Source organism: Juglans regia, chromosome 7, assembly GCF_001411555.2.
Source record: "Juglans regia cultivar Chandler chromosome 7, Walnut 2.0, whole genome shotgun sequence".
Classification (NCBI taxonomy): domain Eukaryota; kingdom Viridiplantae; phylum Streptophyta; class Magnoliopsida; order Fagales; family Juglandaceae; genus Juglans; species Juglans regia.
In genome coordinates this window covers 15,038,906-15,057,343 of record NC_049907.1, presented here as the reverse complement: position 1 = coordinate 15,057,343, position 18,438 = coordinate 15,038,906, and the positions used below count along the sequence as shown (strand labels likewise).

At 33.2% G+C, this 18,438-nt stretch overlaps 1 protein-coding gene and 1 non-coding gene across 5 annotated transcripts; one reads left to right on the top strand and one right to left on the bottom strand.

Moving 5' to 3' along the window:
* Window positions 1-1,206: 1,206 nt before the first annotated feature.
* LOC118349148 lies at window positions 1,207-1,314 on the bottom strand. The gene has a single exon (XR_004802138.1). It is a non-coding gene; the product is annotated as a small nucleolar RNA R71 (small nucleolar RNA).
* A 10,552-nt stretch (window positions 1,315-11,866) lies between these two features.
* On the top strand, window positions 11,867-18,024 carry LOC109004261 (organic cation/carnitine transporter 7). 4 transcript variants are annotated; one of them, XM_018982757.2, is made up of 6 exons: window positions 11,867-12,190; window positions 12,758-13,026; window positions 14,886-15,123; window positions 15,729-16,257; window positions 16,369-16,571; window positions 17,677-18,024. In XM_018982757.2, exons 2-6 carry the CDS (start codon window positions 12,758-12,760, stop codon window positions 17,923-17,925), a joined length of 1,488 nt encoding a protein of 495 aa, XP_018838302.1. In that variant the 5' UTR covers window positions 11,867-12,190; the 3' UTR covers window positions 17,926-18,024. The 4 variants fall into 4 exon arrangements, with proteins under 4 accessions (XP_018838302.1, XP_018838303.1, XP_018838305.1 ...); XM_018982758.2 differs by lacking the exon at window positions 11,867-12,190 and adding an exon at window positions 12,203-12,263; XM_018982760.2 differs by lacking the exon at window positions 11,867-12,190 and adding an exon at window positions 13,667-13,751 and having other exon boundaries at window positions 12,938-13,026.
* Window positions 18,025-18,438: the final 414 nt, after the last annotated feature.

Below are 18,438 nucleotides of genomic sequence, written 5' to 3'. Positions count from 1 at the left end.
TAGAATTTATTTTGTTTATAGATTCAGTCATGTTTTTTCTATTGAATGGATTGACTCTTTGATTATGTTTGGATCAATTATTTTTCTATATTGATTTAATTCTTTGCTGCAATATCGTTTTCTGAGTATATTGTCGTCGTTGGATTTTCTCAATAGTGATAATAATTTACGTATTTTAAAAGTGGTGAATGATTTTTCAAAGGGTTACATTTGGTTTAATCTTGGTTTATAAATCTATACCTTCTGTTTGGGAATATTAAGAAATTGAGTTCCCAATTGAGTTATTCAATGAATTAAGAATAATTAAAATATCATATTTGTGCAAGGGATTCCCGACACTTTACTATTTGCCAAACTTGAATACTTTTTCCGTTAGTCACTCTTATTCACTTTAATTTGCATTTAAAAATAATCTTTATTCTCCATTAATCATTTAATATCTTTATTTAGCTTCTTTGTTCCTTCTACAATTTTTTTTTAATTTGTGTCTCTGTGGAATCGACACCCCAAAGCTATGCTACAACTACCACATTATTCTTTAGGCGTAATCAAATTTTTTGCGCCGTTGCTGGGGAGACGGTAGAAGAATTGCTAGATAGTTTTTCTTTTCTGCAGTTTGTAAAGTCGGTAACTTCGTTCTCTCTTTCAGCTTGTTGCATTATTTTGTTTCCTTTCTTTTCATAGTATTTTTAGTTTTTAGTATTTTGTTACCTTGCATGCAAAGATATAGAGACGCCTTGGGTAGATTTGCTTATAGTCCCGTGGAAGAGTCAAAATCAAATTTTTTAAATCCTTTATTTGACAATCCATCTAGTCCCGAAGAAATGAGTGAACATGGAGATCAACCCATTAGAACTCTTCATGATTACCTCCACCCTACACGCACAGCCACATCATCATGCATCATGTTTCCAGCTAATACTTGCCAATTAGATTTTAAAGCAAGGATAATACAGTTACTCCCTACTTTTCATGGCTTGGAAAATAAAAATCCATATGTGCACATTAGGGAGTTTGAGGAAGTAGTTGCGACTTCTCATAGTCAAAATGCAACTGATGACGTTGTGAGACTCTTAAGTTCTTTCATTTCTCTTTGAAGGATAGAGCTAAGAGTTGGCTATACTCATTGAGACCCCGATCTATTGGGTCATGGAGTGAGATGACTCAGGTCTTCTTTAATAAATTTTTTCCCCAACATAAGACCAACACATCAAAAAGGCAAATCTCTACCTTTGCACAAAAAGACAGTGAGACTTTGTATCAGTCTTGGGAGAGCTTTAAGGAGTTATTGAGTATGTGTCCTCATCATGGATATGAGAATTGGCGCTTAGTGAGCTATTTTTATAAGGGACTTACACCTAGAGAACGCAAACTTGTGGAGATGATGTGTAATGGTGAGTTCTTACAGAAAGATCCTGATGAGGCCATAGAATACCCTAATGAGCTTGCTGAAAAAGCTCACACTTGGATTGGGCCCAGTGCTACTGAGAGCACAAATAGGTCACAACCTGCAGGAAACCCAAATGGTGGTAGAATTTACCATATCAAGGAAGATGATAGCCTAAAGGCTAGGGTTGAGATGTTCACTAGGGAGCTAGATGTGTTAAAGACTAAGGACTTAAAATCAACACACGTGGCTAATCATGCAGAGTCTTTTGGACCATATTTTATGTGTGGTGGGGTAGATCACTTTGCCCAAGAGTGTCCCACACTTGCTGAGATGAGAGAGATTTATGAGGAATAATGTAATGCCTTAGGTATGTACAATAAACCTTTTACACCTTTCTCTGATACCTATAATTTGGGATGACGCAATCACCCCAATTTTAGCTGGAAGTCTGAAAACTAGCAGCCTGCACAACCCCTAGATCATATCCTGCTCCATATCATGCACCTTCATCTTCTAGGAGTCTTATAGAAGACACTTTGCATGCTTTTATTTAGGGGTGTAAACTCAAACCGGACCGGACCGGTTTTACCGGTTTTGAACCGGTCCGGTCCGGAACCGGTTTTTAAAATGTAAAAACCCGCCGGTTCCAGTTCTGGGATTTTTTGAACCGGACCGAACCGGACCGGACCGGTTGATTAAAAAAAATAAAAAATAATATTTTTATATATAAGTTTTATACAAAATATTTTATATATATTAAATATTAATATATATAAGTTTTATATATAATGTATAATTATAAATTTTTATGTGAAATTTTATATATAACATATATATTCATATATGAAATAATTTCTTATTATAATTTATAAATTATTACATAAAATGTTAATACTAAATCACTAAAAGTTTATAACTAATACTAATATATAACTTATAACTATACCAATAGTCTAATATTAATACTATTATATAGTCTAATATATTAATAAAAATATAAAACAGTTTTTTTAAATCAATTTTTTTTTTATAAACAAATTTTTAATGACAAATTGTGAAATTTACATTTTAAAAAAATCGAAAAACCGGACCGGAAGTACCGGTTTAGGAGGGTAACCGGTACGTAATTGGTTTTGAAAAATACAAAACCGGTACATACCGGTTTGGTCCTAGATTTTATCCAAAATCGGACCGAACCGGACCGGTTACACCCCTACTTTTATTAAGGCAGATGGTAAGACTAACCAAAAGTTTGAATCTTTAATTACGTAGGTGGTTGAAGAAAATAAAGAAATAAAGAGCCAAGTGTCCAAATTGATGAGCTCCTTGAGTGTGAATGAGCATGGCAAGTTCCCTTCTCAAGCTCTATTCATACCCCAAGGTCAACATATGGCTAAAGAAAATTTAAAAGAGGTCAATGCCATTGTGACACGAAGTGGCATGTCCTCACACATCCCAACAACTGATAAGTCAGAGGATGTTGAAGAGGAACAAAGCAACGATAGTGCTAAGTTAAGAGATAGTGTAAATTTGATGCATTATTCCATTTATTTGCAGCTTGGTTTGGGTGAAATTAAGCCTATTTCTGTTGTGCTTCAATTGGCTGACCGTTCAGTTAAGAAACTAAGAGGGATAGTTGAGGATGTTTTGATCCAAATCGACAAGTTTTACTACCCTGTTGATTTTTTAATTTTGGATACTCAGTCGGTTGTTGACTCTGACTCTAAGTTTCCTCTCATATTAGGTAGGCATTTCCTTGCTACGGCTAATGCACTTATAAACTATAGGAATGGATTGATGAAACTATATTTTGGAAACATGACTATGGAGGTCAACATTTTCTACATCAATAATCAGCCCAAGGAGGATGATGAGTGCCACCAAACATACATGATTGACACACTCATAGAGAAGGAAGTTAACACAACTCATGATTATAATTCCCCTGAATGTTTTCTTGTTAATTCTGAGTTTGATACTATAAATGATTCATCTAATGTTGTTAATATTTGTGTTATTTTTTATGAACCTCATGATTATGGCCCACATATTTGGCAATTCAAATTTGAGGAGCTATCTAAAAAAAGTGAAAAGCAAATCCCTTTAAGCATGGATAGTCCCAAATTGGAATTGAAGCCACTACCCCTAGGTCCTAAGCATGCATTTCTCGACCGATGTGACACTTTCCCTGTTAGTATTTCTTCTAAATTGAATGAGGGTAAGTTTAGAAAATTTCAGTCAATCGAGTTAGAGGAGTTGAGAAATGATGCTTATGAGAACTCTAAAATTTATAAGGTTAAAATGAAAGCGTCTCATGATAAAAATATTAGTAGGAAGATGTTTAAGCCTAATGATCGAGTGTTCTTATATGATTTTAGACTCCATAAGCATTTAGGAAAACTTAGGTCTAGGTGGACCGGCCCTTTTAGTGAAGAATGTTTTTGTAAATGGGGCGGTAGAAATAGAGGATTCTAAGGATGGTCGGATCTTTAAAGTAAATGGTCAACGCCTTAAAGTATTAATTGATAGGCAAGTTCTGGAAGTGGAAGACATTCCACTTGTGGATCCGGTCTATCAACCTTGACCACACCATGCAGGTTAGTTTTATTTTGTCATTTCAGGGTACCATCTTTGGTGCTTAGCGAGCTACCCACGTCACTCATCAAGTATATTCTACCATTTTTAGTTACTCACCATTCAAATTTGATTCTTAAACATTGAGGACAATGTTTCATTTAAGTTGGGTGTGGTGGTGCAAATTCAGTATTTAAAATGCTTGTTAGAACTTTGTGGCATATTTTCATGTGTCAAATTTTTTTAATTTTGCATCACACGTGCATCATTTTCACATGTGTACTCATTCTCATTCATAGCCATTTTCATGAATTCACCAAACTCACCATAATCATTTTTGCTGAGACATCCCACCATAATCATTTTTGCTAAGGCATTCACAGAACCTCTAATGCACTCATCCAAGGTTTGTGGTAAGACGGTGGTTTGACACATGTAGTTAGAGAACTCTTTTGCTTAAGTATTCATGTGAGTTTTGGAGAGGGTTGAGAGCCTAAAAATGCAGTAAATTGTGATAAGCGTTTATTGATATGTTGAATTGGGCACTTCCTGTGAGAATATCATTACATGGTTTGTGATAAGATGGTGGATATACTTGGGATATGACGAAGGTCAACTTAGGATCAACGTTTGAGCCTTTCAAGCTAACCATTTTCATCATAGACCCCTAGTAGCCAACTTTAAGCCAATAAACACATGTAGCTTTTTCTTTTCATATGCCCACATTATCCATACCTCTCCATATTGGAGTATAACCTATACACTGATTTTCCATACCTTTATTATTTCCAAGTGTGTACTAGATGTGGAATTCTTTTTTTTTTTTGTACGAAATAAAAAATAAAAAAATAAAAAAATAAAAAAAGAGAGAAAAGGGAAAAACATGAGTTACAAGGTATTCAAGTGAGTAAGCTTCGAAGGCAAAAATACCAAGACTGGATAGAAATAGCAAAATACCAGGGTGACATAATTGTTCACCAAATTATAAAAAAAATGAAAAAGAAAAAAAAAAAAAGAGGCATTATTCGATGATCTGAAAAGTTGGAGAGTACATCAAGTGAGAAGTGTGGTCTACTGAGATATTTAATGAGATTCCCTTTGTATGTACTTGAAAGTTTTTTAATCATTTTTTATTTTTTTTCATATAGTCCCGAACCTAAGCCACATTACAACCTTTTGTGTTGACCATTCTAATCCTAAGTAAGCTTTTGGAAAGAATTGTTGAATTCTCATTTGTTAGTGTACTTCAAATCATAAGATCAATGCTTACTTGTTGCTTGTTCATAATTACCTAAATCTCTATGTGATTATGTGTACACCACTTGTCAACTCCATAGAGAGAGCTCTTACACGAAACACTATTATACCCATGAGTTATGAAGTTGAACATTTTGCTTGAGATGTTCTTGATGTTGCATGTGTCAAGGTTAGTGGTAAAAGATGGTTATAGCTTGGAGAACACACACACACTCTGTGAATTACTATAAGTAGATTGATCTTGATGGGTTATTGGATTCCTTAGTTTATTTTTGATATGTGAATCTGAAAAATGTGAATTGATGGCTTATTTTAGTGATTCTCATCTCTTTCATCTCTTTAGCATAGAAATTGCTAGGGACTAACAATAAGCAAGTTGGGAGGTGTGATGAGTGTACGAAAGTGCACTCTACATACCCTATTATTGGACTAAAATGCTAAAATATTAATAGAAATCATTGAAATTAATGTGTATTCTTGAATTGAGTTTCATTTACTTTGGAATACTTCTGAGCATATTTTTTATGTTTAATTTCAGAGTCTATAAAAGAGCAAGTCCAAACCCATTCAAATTCAAATGAATTTCTAGTGGGCAAGACGTTGGAACAACTTAAGAACTTTCAACGAGTGTATGACTTTTCAAATAAGGATAATGATGGGGTTTGAGAGTAATTCGGATCAGAGTCCAAAATACGTTAGGAGATAGAATGGATACACTTTAGTATTTTAATCATAATTTTCCGCTCAAATTTTTTATTAATGCGATTCTTGATGCGTTGGAAAGCTATCTTAAAGGGCTACAAAGTTGTCTCTAATAAGGATTTCCAAATTCAAATTCCTAAAGCGCATACGTGACTGTCAAGTTAAGTCCTGAAATTTAGGCAATTTTGTGTGCAAGAATATGAAAACATTAGGATTTTTTTTCCTACCTTATTTAAGCATATCATTAGAACGAAATTGGGGAGTTGAGAAGAGAAGAGACGGCTCAGTTTGAATGAAGAAGATCTGAAATTAATTTTCATGGCCACCGTTTGCTCTATTTTTCTCTTGAGATTTTTGTTGTCCATTATATTTATGGGTAACTAAATTCTCAAGTAGGGTTAGGGATGAATTTGCACAGTAGATGATATTATTAATTTATATATTTGATTTTTAATTATTAAAACTCTTTTGTTTTATCTTTCTCAATTCATTGTTGATGTTTTATTTTCCGAATAATCATAAAATTTATTCTGTTTATAGATTCAGTCATGCTTTTTCTATTGAATGCATTGACTCTTTGATTATGTGTGGATAAATTATTTTTCTATATTGATTTCATTCTTTGCTGCAATATCGCTTCCTGAATATATTGTTATTGTTGGATTTTCTCAATAGTGATAATAATTTACATATTTTAAAAGTGGTGAATGATTTTTCAAAGTGTTACATTTGGTTTAATCTTGGTTTATAATCTATACCTTCTTATTGAGAATATTAGAAATTGAGTTCCCAATTGAGTTATTCAATGAATTAAGAATAATTAAAATACCATATTTTTGCAAGGGATTCCCGACGCTTTACTGTTTGGCAAACTTGAGTACTTTTTCCGTTAGTCATTTTGCTTTACTTTAATTTGCATTTAAAATTAATTTTTGTTCTCCATTAATCATTTAATATATTTCTTTAGTTTCTTTGTTCATTTTACAATTCTTTTAATTTGTCTCTCTGTGGAATCGACACCCCAAAATTATGCTACAACTACCGCATTATTCTTTGGGCATAATCACTAGCCTTCCAAGCTTTTGTAAGTTGATTTGTCCTCTTCTATTTTGTTTAATATTGAGTCTTGAATACTTGGGTTAGCATTGGTTAATTCTTTTTGGAGTTTTGATGGATGAAAGTTAATGTTTTTGGTTGAATGGTTCGGTGTTGACAGTTTTGGTGTTTTTGATGAACTTTGGTAGTTTTGTGGAGTTTTTGATCAAATACTAGGTATATCTTGATATGATGAAGTGTTAACATGTTTATATGGAAGTTTATTGTATGATTTAAGCATGTTGGGTTTTTATAAAAGAGTTTTGCATGATCTTTAAAGTATTAGAAATCGATTGGCTCAAAACAGTTTTTGTTTTGGCTTAGTTTGTGTTTTCGGTTCTAGGAACTTGATCCTATGGCTTTGATTTTTATATATGTTGTTCTTGAGACTTTGATATATGGATTATGAGTTTATTTTCGAAAAGTTATAGTTTGGATTTTTGTTGGAATGATGGTAAACATGCAAGAGTTTGTTTTAAACTCAATCTAGAATCTCTCAGGTTTGATAATATGTTTTGATGAAATTTTTGTCATGACATGTAAGATCTAATGCTTAAATCAAGTTAGAACTTGCTTGCGAGGTAAATGAGTTGTGTTCTTTGAATATTTATTGCATAAAAATCAAGGACCTAGTTATTTTGTTTCAAATCCTAAGCATCTTATACTCGGTTTCATGGTTTTTAGGCAAATTGATTGTCCTAAGTTGTATTTTGTGATTTTTTGCATACTCTATTGTGGCCCCGTTTGAAACTTGGACTATCTCAGTTTAGTCTAATTTTAATTTGAATCTAATATTTAAACAGTCAATTCTCAAATCACTAAACTCATCTCAACTCAAAACCTCTTTATACATGGAACTCACAATTTTTTTCAACTCAACACCTTTTTACATGCATGATTCATAACTTTTTTTAATTTTTCATAAATACATCTAAACTTATTTTAAGTGGATCTCATAAAATTTATTTTATTATTTTAACTCACTATTATTTATAAATAATTTAAATTCAATTTAATTTATCTCATATCTCAACTCTAATTCAGTGAGGGAAAATGGGAAATGACCTGTTTAGGCTATATATATGTGGTGCCGATTAGATTTATTGGGTGCTGATGAAACTTACGCATCATATTAAAAAGAAAAAAAAAAAAAAAAGATGCCAAGCAAATCATTAATCATCGACCCAACTCTTCTGGCAAGTTCCTGCGCATCTGTCCAGAAAATAACTCAAGTCATTATCATTAAACTGATTAGATTTCTTGAGTTTGATGAAACTTACTCATCATATTGATGAAACTTACTCATCATATTAAAAAGAAAAAAAAAAGATGCCGAGCAAATCATTAATCATCGACCCAACTCTTCCTGCAAGTAGCTGCGCATGTGTCCAGAATGCTTGCGTATGTGTCCAGAAAATATGTCAAGTCATTATGATTGATGTTTAAAGATTTTCTGGGTTTCTTTTATACTTTTTCTAATCCTCTTTTGCTGCTGTTTTTGCCATAATTTCTCGAAAGAGCATTGGTAATATCGTTTATTGAGTATATTGTTATTGTTAGATTTTTTTAATAGTGATAATAATTTATGTATTTTAAAAATGGTGAATAATTTTTTAAAGGGTTACATTTAGTTTAATTTTGGTTTATAATCTATACCTTCCTATTGAGAATATTAGAAATTGAGTTCCCAATTGAGTTATTCAATGAATTAAGATAATTAAAATACCATATTTTTGTAAGGGATTCCTGACACTTTACTATTTGGCAAACTTGAGTACTTTTTCCGTTAGTCACTTTGCTTCACTTTAATTTGTATTTAAAATTAATTTTTGTTCTCCATTAATCATTTAATATCTTTCTTTAGTTTCTTTGTTCACTCTACAATTTTTTTAATTTGTGTCTCTGTGGAATCGACACCTCAAAACTATGCTACAACTACCGCATTATTCTTTGGGCGTAATCACTAGCCTTCCAAGCTTTTGTAAGTTGATTTATCCTCTTCTATTTTGTTTAATATTGAGTCTTGAATACTTGGGTTAGCATTGGTTAATTCTTTTTGGAGTTTTGATGGATGAAAGTTAATGTTTTTGGTTGAATGGTTCGATGTTGACAATTTTAGTGTTTTTTATGAACTTTGGTAGTTTTGTGGAGTTTTTGATCAAATACTAGGTATATCTTGATATGATGAAGTGTTAACATGTTTATATGAAAGTTTATTGTATGATTCAAGCATGTTGGGTTTTTATAAAAGAGTTTTGCATGATCTTTAAAGTATTAGAAATTGATTGGCTCAAAACAGTTTTTGTGATTTCGATTCTAGAAACTTGATCCTATGGCTTTGATTTTTATGTATGTTGTTCTTGAGGCTTTGATATATGGATTATGAGTTTATTTTCGAAGAGTTATAGTTTGGATCTTTGTTGGAATGATGGTAAACATGCAAGAGTTTGTTTTAAACTCAATCTAGAATCTCTCAGGTTTGATAATATGTTTTGATAAAATTTTTGTCATGACATGTAAGATGTAATGCATAAATCAAGTTAGAACTTGCTTGTGAGGTAAATGGGTTGTGTTATTTGAATATTTATTGCATAAAAATCAAGGACCTAGTCATTTTGTTTCAAATCCTAAGCATCTTATACTCGATTTCATGGTTTATAGGCAAATTGATTGTCCTAAGTTGTATTTTGTGATTTTTTGCATACTCTATTGTGGCCCCGTTTGAAACTTGGACTATCTCAATTTAGTCTAATTTTAATCTGAATCTAATATTTAAACAGTCAATTTTCAAATCACTAAACTCATCTCAACTCAAAACTTCTTTATACGTGAGACTCATAATTTTTTTCAACTCAACACTTCTTTACATGCATGATTCACAACTTTTTTTAACTTTTCATAAATACATTTAAACTTATTTTAAGTGAATCTCATAAAATTTATTTTATTATTTCAACTCACTATTATTTATAAATAATTTAAATTCAATTTAATTTATCTCATATCTCAACTCTAATTCAGTGAGGGAAAATGGGAAATGACCTGTTTAGGCTATATATATGTGGTGCCGATTAGATTTATTGGGTGCTGATGAAACTTACGCATCATATTAAAAAGAAAAAAAAAAAAAAATGCCAAGCAAATCATTAATCATCGACCCAACTCTTCTGGCAAGTTCCTGCGCATCTGTCCAGAAAATAACTCAAGTCATTATCATTAAACTGATTAGATTTCTTGAGTTCTGATGACACTTACTCATCATATTGATGAAACTTACTCATCATATTAAAAAGAAAAAAAAAAAAAAGATGCCGAGCAAATCATTAATCATCGACCCAACTCTTCCTGCAAGTAGCTGCGCATGTGTCCAGAATGCTTGCGTATGTGTCCAGAAAATATGTCAAGTCATTATGATTGATGTTCAAAGATTCTTTGGGTTTCTTTAATTTCTCGAGAGAGCATTGGTAATTACTGAGTTGGAAGCTTTTTACTCTTCCATTTTTCATGTTCTTGTAAAGCATTTAAGTATTTTCTTCTTCTGTGTTCTCTTTTCTTTGTGAGAGAATTAGGAAACTGAAATTTTATCTATATATATATATATTTTTTAAGAAGCAAGGTCATGTGTCTAATCCATTCTAAAATTTATTAAAAATCTTCACTTATGACGGAAGAATACCGTGATAACATGATAAAATTCAATAAAAACCAAAAAATCAATAAACTAAAAAATGAAAGAATGACGAACCAGCCAAAACAAACTGCTCCAGTTCAAGAAAAAAATCCGCTGCATCCCTCAGCCTAGGCGCACATAAGGTAAAGACCATTTATCAAGACATAACAAACCTTTACGTCTACAAGGAAGATGACTATGAGCCCGAAGATCCAAACACGAATTATGGGCTCCTTCTTTGACAAAATAATCTACTACCATATTACATTCTTAAAAAACATACAAATACTAGTATTAATCCTTTGAAGAAGACCAATAACCTCTTCTCAAAAATTTCATAAATACCAACGAGAACATGCCCCATGTTGGATCCATGGAATTTTATCTATATTTTATCTCTTGCAGGACTGAAAGTGGCACGAGTTTTGGATGCCTTTTTTCTTTATCTTTTTTTTTTTTATATACAGTAAAACTTCTTGCATTTCTTCTTTAGTTTTTTAATTCAATTTGAGGATTGAAAGATATTTAATTTCTGTTCACAGGTCCACATTGAAAATCTTTCACGTTATGTTCTTTCCAAAGGGATTAGTCATATCCAGAAGCTATTAAATATATGCCATTGGTGGAGAAAATATTAAATATATGCCATTGGATTTTTTTAAATTTTATAATTCTTCGTCTAATTATTACAATTTTATCAAATTTTTAAATAAAATATATAAAAAAAACTTAATTTTTTTAAAAATCAAAATAAAAATTATATTATATTAATATTTGTATTTAACTTGTCTCATTTTTTAAAATTATCTTAATTCAAATTATTTCCCTATTATTTATAAATTATATCACTCTTATTTATAGATTTTTCTTTTCATCTCCTCTATCTAACCAAATGAGCCTGAGTTAAAAAAACATATAGCCTGTTGTTAATTCGCCCGTAGAGTGTGTCATCATAGACTTGGATAGAGTTGTGCACAGTTATATTGGCCCTCGAATTTTAGATTTGTAGAGATTTATAATTTAGATTAGACCATGTCAATCACCAGTGTATACTGAAAAGCTATTAATATTATAATTAATTTATAATATATGTTTCAGATTTAGTTTATAATATTTGTTATTAATGAATGTAGAATGTTTTTTTTTTTTTAAAGTGAGGCCTGAGAAAACAAATCTAGACAACCTGTGGTGTTGGAAGTTGGAACAAAATGTTTCGAAGTCAAACATGCGTGCCAATGGGAACGACTAAACGAGAGAGAGGGAAGAGAGAGAGGGAAGAGTTTGGACTTTTGGATTGAGAGGAAAGAGCGACGCGGGGAAAGCGTCAACCAACCAATATTTCTTCCTTCTATGATCCAGCGGATCCTGAATTAGATCGGACGCAAACTCTTTCCAACTTCGGACACTTTCCTCACAAACAAACAACCACTTTACCCTCTCTCTCCCCAAGCCTTTTGACCTTCATTGTCACAGAAGGAGAAAAAGATCCAAGCTTTTATTAGGTTCGTTTTGTTCTACTCGATCATATTTCCATCAAATGCTGGGATCTCATCATATGCGTCTATATATCTAGATGTTTGTTTTCTGATAATCTCTTCTTTATGCTGTAAAAATAATTCTTTATTGTACTTCCTGTTTTGAGCATATCGGATTCTCCTCACTGCAATCCTGGGTTGTTTTCTTATACGTAGTTCTGTAACTACTGAGCGCCTGTATAAATTGACATTAAAAAATATCAGAAAAGCTCTAATAATGGGTGTTCTTCTCTGTTTTTGTTTTGGAAAAAAATTAGAACCTTTTCGTTTATAGGATAAATTAAAAAAATGAACTTGCAAGCAATCAGAAATATCTATCTAATCATGAAATAGGAGTAACCCAGGATATTGTTTCCCTCCTTTTTAGCTACTTTGTTTAATCTTGTGGCTTGAAAAAGAGAATAAGTCATACTCTCTAAAACTTAATTGTGGCACTGCAGATGGCAAATAATACTCCACTATATAGCATTACGCAATCTGTGATTTGCATTTCTGTTATTTAAGTTAAATCATAGATTTTCTCCGTACTTGTAGATGGGAGATGAAACCTCAAGGTACACCGTTGATGAAGCTCTTGTGGCCATGGGGTTTGGAAAATTCCAAATTCTGGTGCTTGCTTATGCTGGCATGGGTTGGGTTTCAGAAGCAATGGAGATGATGCTACTCTCTTTTGTAGGACCAGCAGTTCAGTCTGCCTGGGGGCTATCTTCTAATGAAGAGAGCCTAATAACGAGCGTAGTGTTTGGTGGAATGCTAGTTGGAGCATATTCATGGGGCATAGTCTCAGACAAGCACGGAAGAAGGTGCCTATTTTCATCATCTTATTATTCATAAAGAGTCTCTGCAATATTTGAAGCCTCTTCATTTTCTGGAATCTGCAATATATCATTTACTTCATAGGCACCTTGCACCTTTACTCCTTTTAAGTGGATGTAATAATTCCACAGCACACTCCAAGATGAGTGTGAGAACATGTTATGTTGACTGTGTATATACATGCGATGCCATGTATGCTCTCTACTATCTACATAACATGTTCATGTATGCAATCTACCAAATGCGTAACTTAATTATGTAAATTATGTATATAACCAAATTATAGATTTTTTATTGTAATTAAGACTGACGTACTTTGAAGGGGCCAGGTTTGTTAGCCAGTCAACTCCCTTGATCATAATTGAATATAATTTTGAGATATGATAATTGTGTGAGGTGTAACTCCACTATTCTTGATTGTGTTGAGATTTTTTTTATTATTAGTGGTGAGATGCTGATATTACTAGATTGTGGTGAGATGTCATAATCACCCCTTGGAGAAGAAATGCAGGACTCCTTTTTTTTCAAGTCTGTGTTTACTTTTTCCTATATTGTTTTATTGCTTCCTTCCTGCATCACAGTGGGTCCTATTATTTTTTTAATTGGGACTGAGGTTTTAAGGAATAGGGAAAGGAGACTAAAACCCTGCCGCTCTTCAATAAAGCATCTATGACTCTGGATCAAATTAAGAACTGCTTCAACAATTGTACATGTAAGATTGTCTTTGCATCTGTAAGAATATTGCTTCAATCTCATGTCACATATTGGCCCAATACAGTGAAACTCATAGTTGTATGCCTCTTTGAGTTTATAGTTTCACAAAACTACAAACTCGCGCATGTTGGGGACACCTTTTTCTGTGGGTTCATCATGGATCTTTTATGTGATAATCTTTCAATTGGATTATGTGTAATTTATATTTAGAATTTTCCTGTGTGAATGTGGCTATTATTGGTTTTAATCATTTTGGATTATAGTAGGCTTCATCTTGGTGAAAGGAGTTTTTTTCAACGAAATGTCATGATTTGTGGGTGAGCATGTGCGCTCTCTAATACTTGTATCATTCCTTTCCCTTCCCTAGTCTATCAAGAGCAATTTTGCTAATTTATTGAATCAACACTCCAATGCCGTGCTCTAGAACCTTTCTGGCTTGGATTTATAGCTCACGGTTACCTGAAGTGGAGCGTATGATTTACACCTTTAGATAGATGTTATTTTGTCACATTCTTCTTCATTTTTAAGTGGTTTACAGGTCTTTAGGTTAAAAAAATTCTTGTTTCTTTTCCGCATAAATTCTTTTATTTAATAGAAAAAAACAGTGTCACTATTTTAAGGTAACTGGAAGCTTATACAGTTTTTTTTTTTTTATGAATACTGGAAGCTTATACAGTATACAGTATTGCTAGAGGTAGCAGTTACTTTGAATGTGAAGTAACTAAATTGCTAAACATATAATGAGCTAATGATATATTGAAGAAATAGTGAAAGATGGTAATATCTACATATTTATTAGTACTCATCACTGCCTTAAAGTGTATATGTTTGGATTTTTTCTTACAAGCATGCCTAGTAAGATTAGGAAAAGCAATCACGCTTATCATCATCTCGTCATAACTATTGGTACATGCTTTTCTTGTTCTTTTCACTCTGCTTTTTCAAGAGCTGCCTGTCTGTCCTGCTTCCAACCTTTTTGCTTTCCAGATTGCAATGTTCCCCACTTGTTTAACTTTTTTTTACTACTCTTTATCAGAAATTACAATCTGTTTCAATTTGCTGCTTGCTAATTTCTTCAAAGTAATTTTTAGTGTGTCCTAAGAGTTATGCTTGCTTCCATCTATTCCTTCAGGAAGGGATTCATAATTACGGCAACAGTGACTTCTGTAGCTGGGTTTTTTAGTGCTTTTGCTCCTAATTATCTATCATTGATTACTCTTCGCTGTTTGGTCGGCGTTGGTCTGGGAGGCGGCCCTGTACTATCATCCTGGTTTCTAGAGTTCATTCCTGCTCCTAGTAGAGGGACTTGGATGGTTGTTTTTTCAGCATTTTGGACGATTGGAACGATTCTCGAGGCTTTGCTTGCATGGGTATACTTATGATTACCTTCTCGTTTTTCTTTTTTCTCTACTATACAATTTCTTACCAGATCTTGGTATCTTCTTTTTCCTATTTTACTCTCACTTTTCCATATTTAAATTCAGGAAGCAGGGGAATTGCAGTCTTATTAATAGATTTTGCAGTGTTATTTATGTTAGACGTTAATTTTAATGGTGAAAAGTTTTTTTTTTTGTCTGCTCTTTTATGGTTAATATTGTATGTTCTGCAAACTTCCCTGTTGATCCTAGCTATTTTCTGATAAAGTTTTTTCCCAGTGTGGTAGGTATACTATAACACACATATTGGATCCTCATTCTTATTTTAACATGGGTATCCAAGATAGTGAGAAGTATGATAATTAAAATGTGACATAATAAGCTGGCAATTCACTGAGGCTAGCAATTCACCTTGTTACTTACGATGCTTTCAACAAATTCAACCATATTGTGCTCATTATAATCGATAAGAAGAAAGCATTGCAGTCAAGTAACATATTCGAGTCTAGATCTTTGTATTCTCCCTAGTCTGGATTCTGTATGAAAAAATTAAATTAAATGAAGCAGGTGCCTTCATATTTATGCCATGTTATTTGCAGTTTGTCATGCCAAGATTGGGTTGGAGGTGGCTACTTGCATTTTCGTCTCTGCCATCATCACTCCTCCTTCTTTTCTACAGAGTAACACCTGAATCACCTAGGTACTTATGCCTTAAGGGTAGGACAAGTGATGCAGTTAGTGTTTTGGAGAAAATAGCTAGAATAAATGGAACAAAACTCCCTTCTGGCATTCTTGTTTCTGATAACCAAGTTGAACTAGGAGAAAAGAGTATTCCATCAGAAGATGCACATCTGCTATCATCGAGAAGAACTGAAAGTGCAACCCAGAAGGAGATAGATTCTAATCTGGGGGGAATCTCATCACTGCTTTTGCTTCTTTCACCAAAATTAATTAGGTCTACCTTGCTCTTATGGGTAGTATTCTTTGGGAACGCTTTTTCATATTATGGCATTGTGTTGCTGACATCTGAGTTGAACAATGGATATAGTAAATGCACGCAGAAAAAATTGCAGTCACAGAACTCCCATGATGTGAACTACAGAGATATTTTCATTGCGAGTTTTGCAGGTAATTGATCTACATGTATCAATATTATCTTTCTTGGTCATGAGAAGAAAAAATATGTTTTCATACTTCTGGAAGATAGTCAAGTGACATTTAACCATATTTTACATGAAGAGTTTCCCGGGATCCTCATATCAGCCGCTATAGTAGATAAACTGGGTCGTAAGCTTTCGATGTCAGCTATGTTCTTCCTATGTTGCATTTTTCTGGTTCCATTGGTATTCCATCAGCCTGAGGGTTTAACAACAGGCCTTCTGTTTGGAGCTCGAATATGCATCACAGCAACATTCACAATTGTGTATATATATGCTCCAGAGGTAAATTGTAGAATTAAATTATAATCTTAAGAGGCAATAACTTTCATATGTGCTAATCAGTTCCTGATGAAGAGAGATGTCCTGACACCTGAGCCCATGCTTGATAAAAATAGATGTCATATATTGTTTTTCTTGGACCTATAACACTTAAGCTGTAGCTAAACATCTCTGAATATTGAAGTTTTTTCTCACAAAAGGAAAATAGAGAAAGATTAGGAAACAAGCTTTGGTCATGGTTTTCCTTGCATGATATAATTCAATAGGTATATCAGCCTTATAAAAAAATAAAAATAAATAATAGGCGTATCAGTCCGCTCGTGCACTTGTTACCCTGGACAGTTTATTAAAACTTAAAGCTGGTTGTTGAGGAGTAAAACTGATCAAGTATACATTCGTATGTTTCCATAAAGTACTTTGATAAAATCAACTAGAAATTGTCCCACCTAGATCCTGCATGCAAGTAGGCATTGTTTGTCTAACTTCTGAAACTTTGCTAATAACTGCTTAAAAAATAAACACAGAAACTCCTTTAGGATTCATGTTCGTATGGCTTTGATTGACTTGAATAATAATAAGATTTTATGCGAGTTGTTACGTGTTACCTTAGTGTATAATTGGAAGATCCACAATTAGAGTCCAAAGCCTAATTTAGTTACAGTTGCTATGACAATTTTATTTGTCAAAATGTTGATGATATCTGGACATCCAGCTACTTGTGGACAGAAGCAGCCTTACAACAGTTTTTCTTATAAGTTAAATCTTTTTCTCTACTCCTATCTGTGGAATTCTGATCATTGCGGCTGAACTCAAAATAGTTTTTGTTGGATTAATTATCTTGAGATGCTTTATGATCTCCTGTAGTTCTAACTTTTAATTGTCTAAACTAATTGTTTTAGCCTACTCTAGATTACATGTGAAAATTCAATTTATGGGCAGTTCAAGATATGTTCAATTCTTTTGTATCTTTTCTATTGATTTGGTAGCATTAGTTTGCATGGTTATATATCAAAGCATTCCAATCAGGGGCAAGATATGTTCAATTCTTTTGTATCTTTTCTATTGATTTGATAGCATTAATCTTTATATGATTGTGCTTGAATTGTAGGTATACCCAACCTCAGTCCGAACAACAGGTGTTGGGGTTGCAAGCTCAATAGGAAGAATTGGTGGAATAATATGTCCTCTTGTGGCAGTGGGTTTAGTGCAGGGATGTCATCAAACAGTATCCATTGTTCTCTTTGAGATTGTAATTTTCTTTTCAGGGATCTGTGTGGTTCTCTTCCCATTTGAAACCAAGGGCCGCAATTTGAGCGATAGTGTAAGTAGTCCAAGACATATTAATGAATCAGTATGAACTGACCACAGTAAATGGGGTTGCCCCCCTTCCTTACACAATGGTATTTCAAATAAGAGGACCAACAAAAAAGAAGAAACACCATTCTTCTCCTGTTTATCGAATGCTTATGGTCTAATTAGCAGTATAAGTAGTCAAACTTATGCATCTGTTTTTTGCTTTTGAACATCTGATGCTCTGTCTCCCAGCTGCCTCATGTATGCTCATCTGTGCACTAAACCCCAAACAATCTTGGGTTTAGTGATAGCCTGAGTTCCATTGTGAGTGGCTATGAAGAAAATTGTTGGTCATTTTCAAATAGTTGGGAGATGGGAGGGCAATTAGGATTGAGGGAGATTCTAGAGACGTACCCGAGATTTTCCTCTCTAAGGATGAGCTTGCAGAGGACTTCACTACCTAATATAAAGAGAGAGGGAAAGAGGATCCCCTTGCTGCAATCCTCTAAACGACTTGATGAATCCATTTGGGGAACCATTGATCAGAATTGAATATGATACAATGAATATGCATCCA

What these genes read in the sequence shown, in the direction of transcription:
- LOC109004261 (XM_018982757.2), top strand. Translation starts at nt 12,758, where the DNA reads ATGGGAGATGAAACCTCAAGGTACACCGTTGATGAAGCTCTTGTGGCC. An exon ending in TCAGACAAGCACGGAAGAAG is followed by an intron (nt 13,027 to 14,885) that starts GTGCCTATTTTC and finishes CTATTCCTTCAG; the next exon opens with GAAGGGATTCATAATTACGG. An exon ending in TGTATATATATGCTCCAGAG is followed by an intron (nt 16,572 to 17,676) that starts GTAAATTGTAGA and finishes CTTGAATTGTAG; the next exon opens with GTATACCCAACCTCAGTCCG.